The sequence below is a fragment of the Phascolarctos cinereus genome, unplaced genomic scaffold (genome assembly GCF_003287225.1).
Source record: "Phascolarctos cinereus isolate Bilbo 61053 unplaced genomic scaffold, phaCin_HiC Scaffold_726;HRSCAF=1367, whole genome shotgun sequence".
Taxonomy (NCBI): Eukaryota; Metazoa; Chordata; class Mammalia; order Diprotodontia; family Phascolarctidae; genus Phascolarctos; species Phascolarctos cinereus.
Genome location: NW_027556098.1, coordinates 368,260,354 through 368,275,412, shown reverse-complemented (window position 1 = coordinate 368,275,412; position 15,059 = coordinate 368,260,354). Strand labels below are relative to the sequence as shown.

The 15,059-nt window shown below is 48.1% G+C and overlaps 1 protein-coding gene across 2 annotated transcripts in view; it reads right to left on the bottom strand.

The window, feature by feature from the left end:
- Positions 1–3,305: 3,305 nt before the first annotated feature.
- The window catches only part of NKAIN1 (sodium/potassium transporting ATPase interacting 1), a 120,916-nt gene continuing 109,162 nt past the window's right edge, over positions 3,306–15,059 (bottom strand). Inside the window, exons 4-7 of one of the 2 annotated variants that reach the window (XM_020983377.2) lie at positions 13,532–13,696; positions 7,156–7,216; positions 6,585–6,666; positions 3,306–5,938 (exon numbers count right to left, since the gene is read on the bottom strand). In XM_020983377.2, the coding sequence (XP_020839036.1) occupies positions 5,929–5,938; positions 6,585–6,666; positions 7,156–7,216; positions 13,532–13,696 (318 nt within the window). In that variant the 3' untranslated portion in view covers positions 3,306–5,928. Of the gene's footprint in view, positions 5,939–6,584; positions 6,667–7,155; positions 7,217–13,498; positions 13,697–15,059 lie in introns of both variants that reach the window. The other variant, XM_020983375.2, reaches the window with a different exon arrangement.

The following is a 15,059-nucleotide window of genomic DNA, read 5'->3' as shown; positions in this document are numbered from 1 at the left end:
TATGTGTTGTCTTCCCCCATTAGACCGGGAGCTCCTGGAGTGCAAGGACTGTCTTATGCCTTTCTTTGTATCCCCAGCCCTTAGCAAAGTTCCTAGCACATAGTAGGTGCTTACTTAATGTTTATTGACTGAAGAACATACCTGAAGCACACACACACAACACACACACACACACACACACCCCATGCTACTCTTCATCAATGCCTTCCTCCCACCTAACATTTCTTTCTGCTGAAGCAGCAATGTACCCTGAGGGAGAGACAGGAAGCAGTACATTGTTGGGTGAGTCAAACCACCACCATTCCCTCTGAGGCCACCTCCCCTTGGACAGAGGTGGAGATTGCTCAGAACCCAGAACCCAAAAGCCTGCAGAATGATAGCGTCCCAGGGCCACTGTCTTTGCTTCCAGCTCAGGCCCTATGGCTATCCTTGGGGGGAGCTATCACTGTGGAGAAGGGGACCATCTTCCTGGCCACCACCAGCACGAACCGCCACTGACTGGCTGGTAAACCCGAGTGCAGGGGGCGAGACCTCTCCTGCTCCCATCCCATTGCATGGGAGATGCAGCCATAGTTAATAGAGACCCATTCTTAGCACCCAGGTCCCTGGCACCATCAGATGGTTCAGCATTAGAAAATAATGAATGACACGAAAGGAGATACTCCCATCTGCTTTGCTTCTGTGCTCTGAGGACCATGGGACCTTTCTAAATATGTGTTGCCTCCTCCACTAGAATGTGAGCTCCTGGAAAACAGGGATCATCTTCTGTTTGGATCCCTAGCACTTAGCAAAGGGTTTTGACACAGTAAGCATTTAATAAATGCTTTCTCATTCATTCTTGACCAGTTGTGTCCTGGGCTAAACAGGAAACAGTGCCTTATGATAGCTAGCATTTATATAAGCACGTTACAAGCATCATCTCATTTTATCCTCACAATCCTGGGAGGTAGGTGTTATTATTCCATTCACATAGGAGGAAATTGAGGCAGAGGTTAAGTGACTTGTCCAGGGTCATACAGCTGAGGTCTGAGGTCAAATCTGAACTTGGGTCTCCCTGACTCCAGGTCCAGTGTATTATTCACTATGCTGCCTAGATACTGCCTTCTAGCCATGGCAAAACCCTAGGTCCCTCCTATCATTTCCTGACCTGGTACTCGTAACTCAGAGCATAAAGTAATCAGGTTGCTGTTCTCATCTTCCCTCACTGGAACCCGATCAGGTATTTGTCTTACATTGATCTCCACCTTCTCATAACCAGAGCTCACTTCTTGCCTGGTATAGCACCATAACCTAACTGGTCCCCTGCCTCTAAGCCTTCCCACCTCCCATCTATCCTGTACATACCTAGCTACCGAACCAATCTTCCTAATATAGAACAGCTCCCTGTCTAAGATCTTTCAATGGTTCCCTATTGCCTATAGGATAAAGCCAAATTCCCTTGACCTCATAGCTGGGTGGCACCATAAATAAGTCTGGACTCAAGAAGACTGGAGTTCCAACTTTGAAGGAATTAGGCTGATCAGCATAATGACTGACCAGATTTCAGAGGGCAGCTATGAAACATACTACCAACCTCCTAATGGAAGGGTGAAGAATGAGGTGTGCCTGTTTTTGGACACGGCCAATGTAGAAATGTGTTTTGCTTGACTACATATGTTTGTAATAGGGGTTTTGTTCTCCTTTCATTTTTTTTTGGGGGAGGTGGGGATTTGGGTAGGAGGGAGAGATGGCAGATGTTTGTTGAGTGAAGAAAAATATAATTTGAAAATGCTCAAGTTCTAATTTGGTCTCAGATACTTACTAGCTATGTGACCCTGAGCAAATCAGATCCTCTTGTCTGCTTCAGTTTCCTCATCTGTGAAATGGGCATAATGCCAGGGTTGCTGTGAGGGTATTTATAAAAGCATTATAGAAATGCTAGCTCTTACTTAACATTTCCTCAATCTGGTCTTCATCTGCCTTTACAGCCTTCTTTCCCACTCCTCCATGACAGGATGGTACAGTCCATCCATGTATCTTTATCATTGCCTAAATGGTCTATGTACATTCTAGCCTCTTTCTCTGCTGACTCCCTCTCCCTACCTGCAATATATTCTGTCCTTCAATCCTACTCACCCTTCAAGGCTCAGATCATATTGTATTTGGGAGAAGAGTCAGAGCAGCATATTGGAATACACACTGGATTTGGACTCATATTCTGTAAATCTGTAAGAGGCTGGGTGACCACTCTGGGGACATTGTCAATGGAATTCATGTTCTGCTACAAGTTCAATTAGGTGATTGTGTTAGAGCTCTTGGGTTCAAATCATGCTTCTGATATGTACTGTGGGGACCTTGGGCAAGTCAATTAATCTCCTTGGGCCTCAGTTTCCTCATCTGTAAAATGAATTTGGACTATCAAGTCTCCACACTTCCTTTCAGCTTGAGATAGATAATCCTGTGAAGTCTGGGATTCCCAGGCTGACACAAAGGGAATCTTGACCATAGCTGTCAAAATGCCTGCATGCAATGCACACTTACTAGTCCCAGAACAATCTGTCTGGACCATGACTGTCAGGGCTCTGTCTACTTCTAGGCGGCTCCAGGTTCCTGACTAGTCCTGGCTCTTTCTTAATGGCCAGCTTATCCATTAATCTTGTTCAAATCAGCCTTTTTGGGTCTGGGGTCCTGGATCTTGTGATCATCTCTGGATAACAGTTCAATGCTCCCAGCTGGAATTCCTGTTGGCTGCTGGCCTCAGGGAGGGAGACAGAGATGTTAAACAAATAAGGTCTGCACTCAGTAGGTGTTGTTTGGTAGTTTCAGTTGTGTATGACTCTCTGTGACCCCTTTTGGGGTTTTATTGGCAAAGATACTGGAGTGGTTTGCCATTTTCTTCTCCAGCTCATTTTACAGATGAGAAAACTGAGGTAAACAGGGTTAAGTGACTTGCCCAAGGTCACACAGCTAGCACCTGAGGCCAAATTTGAACTCAGGTTTTCCTGACACCGGGCCTGGCGCTCTATCCACTGCACCACCTCTGTGTCTGTCCCCATTCAGTAGGTGGTCAAGGAATGTTTATTGCTCATGACCCAACTTGTGGTCCTGGTTTCTGGGATAAAATGGATCCCCACATCTGCAGCCCAACTCCCTCCCCCCATTTTCTTGGCCATAAAAGCCCCACATTCCTAATCTCTAGGAGTCTGCCCTGTCAGATCTTCACTGATCCCTCTTCTGCTTGATCCATTCCTCCCATCCTGTCTTTCTGGCCCTAGGATGGGATGTGAGAGGTTCTGTCCCTGTGAATCAGGATGTGGGAGGAAAACAAAGAGAAAACACTGTTTTTAATCAACCCATCTGCACAGAAACCAGGGAGCACCTTTGGGGGGAAGGCGGGCGGTTGGGGGAGTAGTGTCCTGCTGGCCCAAATTAGAAAAGAAAGCAATTCACTTTACAAAGACTGTCTTAAAAAATCAAAAGGCTTCAAAGCACCAGTGGCTAAACCTGTAGAGTAAAAACGAGGAAGTGGGGTGGAAAGGGGGTGAGGAGAAAATCAGCTTGGGGATGGTGGGGAGATGCAGAGGAAGGCTCTGGCCCAAGAGGGAGAATAGAACAGAAAGCTAGGGATGTGTGGGGGAGCCAGCCTGGGCAAGGGAAGGCGGTTCAGAGGGTGTGTCTGGAAGCATCTGGCCCAGGGGCTTGAAGTGATAGGAGGGAGGTAAGAGGGAATGCTAGCCAGGCCTAGGAGGGAGCTGACCCGAAAGGAGAGGCTTCCTCCCTCTTTGTTCCCCAGGCTGGCCAGCGGGCTAGAGGCAGGGGCTGTGATTGCCAAGGGCTCCAGTCCTAGGAAGGAGGCTTCAGAGGGGCAAAGAAAGGGAGCTGGAGTCCAGGCAGAAAACGGGAAGGGCTATTGCTAAGTCCTGACACAGACAATCAATGGACTGATCCAACTGTTGGGACTCGGTGCTCCTAGAGGGGTTAGTGGCTACCAAAGGTCATCTGAGAGGCCAGAAGATATCATCACCAAAGGCCAAGAGGAGACTCAGTTCTTCTTCCCTTTGGGACACCTGTGTCCTACAGGGCCACCCTCTGCCCAAGTGTCTACACCTCCTCTCCCAAGAGCTAATCTGCTGAGTCCTTCCATTTTGCCCGATAGACTAGCACCAGGAAACGAGAATGGCACCCTCTTTACAGATGAGAAGAGGGAACACTAAGGGCTGAGCTGGGTGTCCAAAGCGCCCCATCCAGAACTTAGTCCTGGTACGACTGCTCCTACCAAGCAAGGCTAATTCACCTGGGTAACTGTGTCTTGCCCTGAAGAAGGAAAGGAGGCCACAAGATGTCTCCCACCAGTATGTTCCACAGTAAAGAGAAGCAATAGGTATTCTACCCTTCCAAATATCCTGGTCACCCCCGCAGCACCCTTTCCCCCTCCTTTACATGTCACAGATGTGGAAAAGTATGTCAGATTTGGGTGGCCTCCAAACTCCCCAATGCCTTGGGTTCCTGAGTTCCAAGGGGGTTTGATAGGCCCTACAGAAAGGAGGAGTCACCCAGGAAGGGTGTGTGTGTGTGTGTGTGTGTGTGATGTTAATCAGCCTTGACATTTCTTCCAGGGCTCCAGCAGCAGCTGGTTCTATATTCTGAGAGATCTTTTCCTACCATCCTAGAGGCCATGGTAACTTGAAGGGGTCTATCAAAGACAGGAAGATGCAAGATGGCGTGTGTGTGTGTGTGTGTGTGTGTGTGTGTGTGTGTGTATGTGTGTGTGTGTGTGTTGGGGGGGCTGTCTAGGTCACAGCCTGTGGGGGGGCTGGGGAAGAGGACAAAAGAAAGGTATGATGAGAAACGAGGAAGAAGGAGGTGTTTGGGCCAGGCAGGAGAAGAATCACTGTGGCTGGCTCAGGTCAAGAAGACCCAAGAAAGGAAAGAACTGGTTTCAGATTTTTCTTTCCTTTCTGGAAGAGGTGGGTAAGAATTCCCTATATGAAGGTAAACTTCTCTCCCTCCAATCACCAGCCTCTGGCAACTTTTCCCCAACACCAAGAATTGCTCTATTGCTTTGACAGAGACATTGGTAGATAGACCTGGTAAATAGACCAGGCAGTGCGGCAGGAATATGAGTGTGGGGGTGCGGTAGGGTGCGGGGAGGCTAATAGGGGAAGACGGAGGCTCTGTACCTGAGTGGTGGTGAGGAGAGATATAAAGCTAAGAGATCCGGGGCTGTGTGAGGGAGGGAGGATGGAAGCAGTGTACGCGGGTTACGAGGCTGATGTCTGCTCTGGACGGGTGGGGTATACCAGGTTAATGGGGAGGAGAGGGAGCTGAAGTGTGGATGGTATGTGTAGGCGGGGAAGAAAGGGGATGGTAGTGCTGGGGCTGGAGCCTGGGCTGAACAGGAGTCTTCACATGTTATTGTTTGACTTTGGGGTCCCTTTGACAATCTGCCCTCCTGGAAGTGGGTCCCCCACAACAGAAAGGAGAGGGGCTCCACTGCGGAGGGGAGGGGCTCCCCAGTGGAAGGGGGTTGCAATTGCCACGTACAGGAAGGAGGACGGGTAGGATCAGAGAGGGGAGGTACAGGCTCAGTACCAGGGCTAAGTTTAAAAAAACAAACATACAAATTCCACGAGTCCCTTCCCCTCCCTCCCCCCAAGTTCCCAGGGCTAAGCCAGGGGCCCGGCCAGCTGCTCAGGGTCCAGTCCCCTCCTCCGCCGGCAGGTCCGAATCGGGGCTGTGTCCTCGCCGGCCGGCAGGGGGCGCTCTTGTCCGTGGCTCCGTGGGTGGCCGCCCCGCGGCGTGGGCGCCTGGCCCAAAGCAGAGCTTGGCGGGGCTGGATGCGCAGCGGGCGGCCCGGGCGAGAAGAGGAAGGCGGCTCCCCGGCGGCAGCGCAGTCAAGTCCAGAGGGCGGGGTCCGGTGTCCAGCGCCGGGGAGGGCCTTGCTGGGGGCTACCCCGACCTGGGGGGAAGCCAAGAGCGATCAGTGCAGAGGAAGCAGGCAGGGGACCGCGCCAGGCCACTGCTCTGGCCGTCCTGCGTCCTCCCTGGCCCCTGGCCCGCCCCACCTTCCATGCCCAGCCCGGCCTCTCCCCGACTGCTCCTGGCACTGAGAGCCGTTAGGGGCAGACCTTGCAAGCCTTCCCGTGCACAGCTTCTCAGCCTTTGGTGGTGGTGGACCCTGGGCTTTGGCAGTCTGGGCAAACCTCAGAACCAGATTTTTAAAAGCTTAAAGTAAAACAAATAGAATAATAAAGGAAACCAATAATATTGAAAGTTTAAAAAAAAACCAACTAGGTGATAACACTTTAAGGTTTGCAAAGCACTTTGCAAATGTTATCTCATTTTTTTCTCACAAAAATCAGGGAAGTTAAGGGTGTGTTATTATTTTCCCCATTTCACAGATGAGGAACTGAGGCAGACAGGTCCAGTGACTTGCCCAAAATCACACAGGTACTAAGTAGCAGAGAAAGGCTCAAACTCAGGTCCTCTGGTCCCAAATCCGACATTCCCTCCATGGAGCAGGCTGCCAGCCCAGCCCTGTGCCCATCATGTCTCCCACTGTGCCCTGCCCCTGCCCTCTTGCCTTTACCACCCTGGGTACTTACGTGTACAGAGGCTGCAGCTGTAAATGTGATGTCTTCTGAGGGGCCTGGTAACCGTAGGAATCAAAGCCTCCAATGAAGTCAACTGTGGAGAGAAGTGCCCAGGGAGGCTCAGGAGAGACAATGCTATGGCCAGGAGGGGACAGGGTTGGCCTGAGAGGGGCAAAAAGCTACGGTGATGCTGCTGGGGTGGGGTGGGGGGCAGGAGAATAGGCCAAGGGGAAATTGGGTGGAGCCCACATATGACAGGCAGGAAGTGCCCTAGGGGCCTTAGCCCAGGGAAGTGGGGAATGGAAGGGATTGTTTCCAACTGGGGCCTGGGGCAGGAACTGGGTTGGGTTCCTCAGCCCCAGAAGACTCATCTTCTCTGGGGCACAAGGGTCTGCCTGTGCCATAGGGCTGTAGGCCACAGCTGGGCACAGACCCAGGGATATGGAGGCAGGATTCCCTGCTTCAGCCCCAGGGATGCTATTGCCTTCCACTGCTTCCTTTGCCCAGGCCTATAGGAGCCCTAGGGGGTATCAGCAGGCCACCTGGGCACCCCCATGTCCAGGAATCTAGGGCTGGCACTCACAGCTGTCCTCTTCCTCCAGGAACACTTTGCTGACGTAGCAGGCATACACAAAGCCAAACAGCTAGGGGAAGAGGGGAGATGGACAGTCAGTGGAGCAAGGGGTGGGACACCCTCTCCCCCCAAGTCCAGTCTTCCCTTGGGCAGAGTGGTAAAGTCATTTTTTTTAAAAAAGGGATTCCTCTCCTCTTCCTCCACCCCCTTAACTTGGTAGAGGCCAGGACTCCTGAGCTGCTAGGGCTGACAGTCTCATCACCCCATGGCAACTTCCTGATTGTCAGGACTCAGCTGAACGAGAGCTTAGACACAAAGTCCATTACTGTGAGCCTGTACTCAGAGTCTCTATGGCTGGGGGCATTAGCTGCCAGAATTAATGTTCTGCTGGCACAGCCTTGGAGAACCCAGGATTTCTTCCGGGCCTGGATGAGACATCCGTTGCAGGCAGCTCTGTCTGCAAGCTCCTTAGTGTGGGCATTCTCTCCAAGGGTGCTGAATGAAGCCCACCCTGCACCTCTCTCCTTCAGGACTCCTCCATGTTCTCCCAGAGATCTTGCACAGAGGTCAATCATAATATTGATAGGAGGAATTTATATGCTGCTTTAGGTTTGCTCTGACTCAAAGTTATAGAAGAGTTGGGATTCAGCATGGCAGGTGTGATCCTACCAGCAAAATCACAGTTTATGCCCCCAAATCAGCAAGGGTTGGCAAAGTACCTTATATACATACATTCTCACTTAAGCTTCACTACAGGTGGCACAGTGGGTAGAGTAGTGGGCCTGGAGTCAGGAAAATGTGAGTTCAAATCCAGCCTTAGACACTTATTGGCTGTGTGGTCCTGGGCAAGTCATTTAACTTCTGTCTGCCTCAGTGTCCTCAACTGTAAAATGGGGACAATAACAGCACCTACCTCGAAGGATTGTTGTAAGGATTGAATGGGATGTCCCAGTGAAGACTTCTCAGTGTAATTAAGGTTTGGGATAAGACTGGTAATGAGTAATAGGGTTAAGTATAGATTTCTGTAAGTTTTTTTAGTGCCATATGTCAGTAGTTAAAATTTGTCTAGTTGTTAAGCCTTAGCCTACTTTTTAATCTTATTCAGATGCACCATTGCCCCTAAAAAGAATCTGGCTCCAGAACACCCTTAAAAGGTTCCTTATCTACTCCCCTTATCTCCCTTTGAAAGGACCTCACTCAGATGCCTTCCTGTTCCCTCCATTATCTAACCCCATTGTCTATTCAATCTCTCAGACCTTCCAAAACAGTTGTGAACCATCTTTCTGCCATGGTGGCCTGGCTAACTGACAGCTAGTGGGAGGGGGAATTTATTCATTAGGGCTATTTAACCCAGCTTTCTGTTTCTGTGTCTTGGTCTCCCCTCATCAGAGCATACTGGTAGAGGGACACCCAGATCTTCAGATTTGGAATGACAATAATAAATTAACTTTCTGTTTCTCCTTGGACACCTCTGTGTTTTATTTATTTATTTTTTTTAATTTGAGTGGCATCCCACACAGGATCAAACGAGATAAGATTTGTAAAGCGTTTAGCACAGTGCTGGGCACGTAGTAGGTATATATGCTTTTTCCCTGCCCTATTATTGTTTGGTCATGTCTGACTCTTTGTGACCCCATTTTCGGTCACTGGAGTGGTTTGCCATTTCCTTCTCCAGCTCATTTTACAGATGAGGAAACTGAGGCAAACAGGTTTAAGCGACTTGTTCAGAGTCACACAGCTAGTAAGTGTCTGAGGCTAGATCCAAGTCTTCCTAATTCCAAACCCAGTGTGCTATCCATTGCACCACCTAGCTGCCCCTATTCCCTTCCCTAAAACCTTGGGAAGTAGGTACTAAATATGTGAAGAAGCATGGGAGAGTGGATAGAGTCCTAGCTTGAGAGTCAGGAAGACTCAGGTTCTCATATCCATCCTTCCTTCCCTCCTTCCTTCCCTCCTTCCTTCCTTCCTTCCTTCCTTCCTTCCTTCCTTCCTTCCTTCCTTCCTTCCTTCCTCCCTCCCTTCCTTCCTTCCTCCCTCCCTCCCTCCCTTCTCTCTCTCTCTATCTCTCTCTCTCTCTCTCTCTCTCTCTCTCTCTCTCTCTCTCTCTCTCTCTCTCTCTCTCTCTCTCTCTCCCCTGACTCCAGGGCCAGGGCTCTATCCACTGCGCCACCTAGCTGCCCCTTCTCATACCATTTCTTATACACCTGGCTGTGGGACCCTGATCAAGTCACTGAATCTCTCTGGCTCTGCTCCTTTGTAAAAGGAAAGAGTTGGTCTATGTGACTTTTAGGTCCCTTCCAGCTCAAAATGATCCCATGTACTTTGGTGGTTCTAGCTTTTCCACACTTGGGATTTCACCAGTGCGGGCCATATTAGGTGGGGCATCTCCCTGCAGTGATGCAGATGTCGAGTGAGCAAGTGGCTTAACTCCCTGGAGTCTGATTTTCCTCATCTGTAAAATAAGGAAGGAGGGCTGAATGACATCCAAAGTTCCTTCCTGAGCTCTAGGTCAATACTCTAGTGATTCAGCAGCAGCTTTTCTATAAATTATAGTTTTGAGTGGGGTGGGGGTGGGGGGAGGGCTGAGAAGGTAAGTGATCTGTCCCTGGTCAGATTTATCCTCTGTAACTGTATCCTACCTCTGTAGGATGTGAAGCCAGGTCTTCCCGATTCCAAAGTGGGCCCTGTATCTGCTATGCCAACTGCCCATCTGGCTTCATGTATTATTATACCCATCTTATAGATGAGGTCATTAAGCCAAGGCTCACAGAAGTCGGTTATAGTCACACACTATTAAACATTGGAAGTGGGATTTGAACTGATATCTTCTTGACTCCAAGTCAACCTAATATGCTAAAGAGCCCTCCCTGTAGGTGTCTGAACATTTTGTGGGTACCAGCAAGGCACTGAGGCTGCCAAACAGCTCTTGCTCTGTGGCTGGCCCGTCTCCTTTGCTGATCATATACTACTATGACTTCTTCTTTGTCTTCTTCTTCTTCCTTCTTCTCTTCTTCTTCTTCTTCTTCTTCTTCTTCTTCTTCTTCTTCTTCTTCTTCTTCTTCTCCTTTTTGTGAGGCATTTGGGGTTAAGTGCCTTGCCCAGAGTCACACAGCCAGTGTGTGTTATGTGTCTGAGGCTGAATTTGAAATCAGGTCTTCCTGACTCCAGGGCCAGTACTCTATCCACTGCAGCACCTAGCTGCCCTGATCATATACTTCTGGAAAAAGGTGCTTTCCCTGTCATTCTCTCTCACTGGATCCTCACTAACCCCCATGACTGAGGTAGGGAAGGAATTATTGTTCCCATTTGATTGATGAGGACACTGAGGACCAGAAACAATGAAGCATCTTCTTGTCCAAGGTCACAGAGAAAGTCAGGTTCAGCACAGAGACTAAAGGTCTCTTGAGACCAAAATAAATGTGATTTTCATTGAACTTATTTATTGGCCCACTCTGAACAATACAATGATCCAAGACAATTCTGAAGGACTCATGATGAAATATGCTATCCGCCTCCACAGAGAGAACTGATCAACTGAGTGCAGATTGAAACATACTTTTTTCACTTAATTTTCTTGACTTTTTTTTGCAACATGGATAATATGGAAATATGTTTTGCATGATTTCCCATGTAGAATTGATATCATGTTGCCTGCCTTCAATGGGTGGGGGAGAGGATGAAGGGAAAGAGAGAATTTGGAACTGAAATTTTTTAAAAAAAATAATTAATTTAAAAAATTATTGGGATATAGAAATCTATCCTGCCCTACAAGAAAATTGAAGGAGAAGGGGATAAGAGAAGGAGGGGGAGAGATAGAAGGGAGGGCAGACTACGGGAAGGGGTATTCAGAATGCATGTCATCTTGGGGTTGGGGTAGGGACGAGATGGGGAGAAAATTTGGAACTCAAAATCTTGTGGAAGTGTATGTTGAAAACTACAAGTAAATAAACAAATAATTTCTTAGCTCTACGCAGATGATTCACAGATTTATTTTTCTAGTCCTACCTTCTCCCCCTGGGCTTCAGTTCAGTGTCACCAACTGCCTCAATATCATGTAATTTCTGCTCTGGAGAGGCCAGTCTGGGCCTTCACTGGCCCAGTTCCAGTTCTCCTCTGGACTTCCCAGCCATTTCCATGCCTTGTTGCCTTCCATATACTTTCCTTCCCACCCCTTTCTAATTCTCCTCTTTGTAGCTTCCCCATTAGAACGTAAGTTCTGTGAGGGCAGGGACTATTTTCCTTGCTTGTACTTTTATCCTCAGTATTTAGCATGGTGCCTGGAACACAGTAAGTGCTTAATAAATGCTTTATTTACCTATCTATCATCTATCTATACCTCTTCTTGCTCAGTTTCCTCAACTCTCATTTTAGAGAATAATAATAGCATCAATTTGGAAGGGTTGGTGTGAGGATAAAATGAGATATTTGTAAAAAGTGCCTGGCATATTGTAAGTACTATATAAGTGCTTATTTCCTTCCTTCATCCATTTATCCATCTATCTATCTTTCTTCTATCCAACCATTATGTATTTATCTGTCTACTAATCTATCTACCTGTCAGCATCTATCCATCATTTATCAACTAATCTATCTTCCATCTATCCATCTGTCATCTATTTATCCATCTTCTATTTATCTATCTGTCTTCCATCTATCCACCCATCATCTATTACTAATCTATTTTCCATCTATCTATCCCTCTATCATCTCAAACTCGATATCCCAGAAATGTCTCAAACTCAACACGTCCAGAACTTGTTTCCCTCAAAGCCCACCCCTTCCACATTTCCCTACTTCCATCAAAGGCACTGCCATTATTTTAGGCTTCCATTAAAGGGTATAACCTTGGCATGATCTCGAACTCCTCACTCTCCCTCACCCCACAAATTCATTCAGTTGCTGAATCTCGTTCTTTCTAGCTCTGAAGCCTGCAACAAAGATTTTAGGGGGTTAGGCTTCCGCAGCAGGATAAGAAATTCCAAGATCTCATGGGTAGTCCCTCAACCAATCAGAAAGTACTCCAAACTTTTCTATAAACAACCAGTTCCTTAAGAAAGAGCCCTAGAGGCTAAACTAGTTGCAACCCATTGGGTTTAAGGATGGGGCCTTTCTCCACTGTGCTTGCTTAATAAGCTTATTGAATATGAACTACACACCGCAAGGGTGGAGACAGCTGCCATCTTTGAACATGGGACCCATGAAGTGGGCAGAGTGAACAAAACATGGATAAACATGCAGTGGGCTGTCCAGGAAGGGTGTGACTCAGATGAACTAGACCAATCATAGCCCTGATGGGTGGAGTATGGATCTTGCTTATGGTTTAAAAGTTGATTCTACCACTGAACCAGTGCCCATGTGTTACTAAAGTGCATTGTGCCCTTCTCGAGAAGTGTCATACTTTCCTTCCCTCACTCGCTGTAGTAGGTTTTTGTTTCAGATTTTTCTAACAAGCCCTTCTCACATCTGACTTCTTTCTACTTGCACAGATGGCCCCCTATTTTCCAGCCCTCATCACTTTCTTTAGAAGTTATTGCAATAGCCTCTTCCTCGGTCTTCCTGCCTACCATCTCTCCATCTCAGCTTCCCGAGTGGTTTTCTGTAAGTGCAGATCTGACCATATTACTCTCTGACTCAACAGACGCCAGAGGTTTCTTGTTGCCTTTAGGAAAACAAACAAACTCTTCTGGCTTTTAAAATCCTTCCTAACTTGACTCCAGCATGTCTTTCCAGACTCATTCTACAATACTTGTTGTCTTGTATGCTACGAGCTAGCCCAAACCAGATTTCTCCCTATTCCTCACATACAGCTCTCCCCTCTCTGTCTCCTCGTCCAGATACTGAATACTTAAACTCGGCCTCAAAGAATCTCTCGCTTTCCTCAAGGCATAGCCCTGCCTTCTTTCTGATGCCTTTCCTGATTCCCACCCACCTCCAACTGCTGGTTCTTTCACTCTCTAACTTTACTTCATATTAATTTTGTGCTTATTTTGCATGCATTTATATACGTGCATCTTGTTTCCCCTGACAGAACCTTAGTAAGGTCCTTGAGAGCAGGAATCGTTTCATTTATGTCTTTGTGTCAGCATCATCTTGCACACTTCATCGCACGTGATCATGCTTTATAATCCTTGATGATTGGCTGATTGTACCAGGCTGCCTACCTGGAGGGAAGAGCCCTAAGGGTTCTCTTAGCTGGCTGCCCCCTGTTCTGGGATCTGGGAATGGCTCTAGTCTTGCCCCAGTAGGTTGAGTCAGGAGGCGGAATATTCTAGCTTTTAGATCACAGCATTCCACACCTAGGGAGAGGAGAGGAGCTCAGGGGAAGGCTTGTGGGGGCTGTAGGGTAACTCACTGCCAGGAAGATCTGAAGGGCGCTGCTGAGCACCTCAATGTAGGGGTAGTCAAGCAGGCAGCCAGTGACGGTGATGACATGGTGGTCCTCCAGGGCCAGGCGGGAGTTCAGCACGGGTGTCACCAGGCAACCAGGGCCATTCTCCATCCACCAGGAGCGATGCAAGGATGTATTGAATGTCATGATGAAGTCTCGGTCCTAAGGAGATCGGTATCCAGGAAGTCTAAGCTTCCCCCGCCCCTCCACTGCCCTCATTTAGGTCAAGATGGCCCCAGAGGAGAAGAAGAGGCCGAAAACTATCCTTGGCCAAGGGAAAAGGAAATCAGTTTGGCTTCCTTACCTTGAGCACCTAGGAACAGTGGCCTAGGGGTTAGGGGGGACCTAAACTTCTCATTCCCGTAGAGACCCCACATCAGGAAAAGGAATCAGTACTGTGCTCTGTCTCTCCACTCCTGACCCTCAGCTCGGTGCTCTGTGGCCTCCCACCCCCTACCAAAAAACCCCCCCAAAACTCTAAAAAAAATCCTCCTCCAAGTGAAAGTAGAAGAATGGAAGTGCTGAGAAAATGCCATTGTGGCTACTGCAGGCCTGGGGCTTGTTTTGAGACCTAAGACACTGAGAGAGGTAGGGACCTTTGTCCCCTTCCACCTTTGTCCCTGCCCCCATATCCAGTCCTGGTATCTCTGTCCTCTGTCCATCTATGCTTGGGTACTGAAGGTCCATCCCCCACCACCATGTATCCTTGAGCCCTCCCTCCACAGCACAGCCCCTTCCCTGCTTCCCTCCCTCCCTCCATTCCCCCACATCCATGGGCAAATTTGCATTACACAAACATTGCTTAACATAGAGGTCTACAGAATGGTCCACTTACGTGAAGCAAGAACTGTCTGTATCGTACCTAGAGGTTACATACATTTTTACATTATCTTGGACTATCCTTGTAATTTTCGGTAGACAAAAGGCCCTTCCTTGGTCAACTCTCCCCCTTTTGTGTGTTACTCCTCTGTTAGGGTGCAAGTTCCTTGAGGGCAGAGATTGGTTTTATTTTCCTTATTTGTATCCCAAGCATTTAGCACAGTGCCGGGCAATTTAAGCACTTCATTCATTCATCATTCATTCCTCTCTCCTTCCCCCATTAGAATCCCTGGTTTCCTCTAAAACTTGGCTCAAATGCCATCTTCTGTAAGAGGCTTTCCCAGTCTCTCTCTCCTCTCTTCTCTTCTCTCTCTCTCTCTCTCTCTCTGTCTCCCTTCTCTCCAACCTCCCTGCTCTCCTCACTCTCCATGGTAGTTTTTTATCTGCTCCATATCCATTGCATGTACCTGTCTATTTAGATTCTGTGTCCCTGGTTAAAGTGCAAGCATCTCGGACTGTTTTGGCCTTTCTTTGTGCTCCCCACCCCCAGGCTTGGTTTAGCGTAGTGCCTGGCTTTTATTAAGTACTTAGTAAATTTTTATTGATTGGGCTGTGGACAACTGTCTTCCCTGATGTTTCTCTTAAATTATGTTTGATTTCCCACCTGTATGTCCTTGCAGTGGGCTGTCCCTGCCTCCCTTTCGCC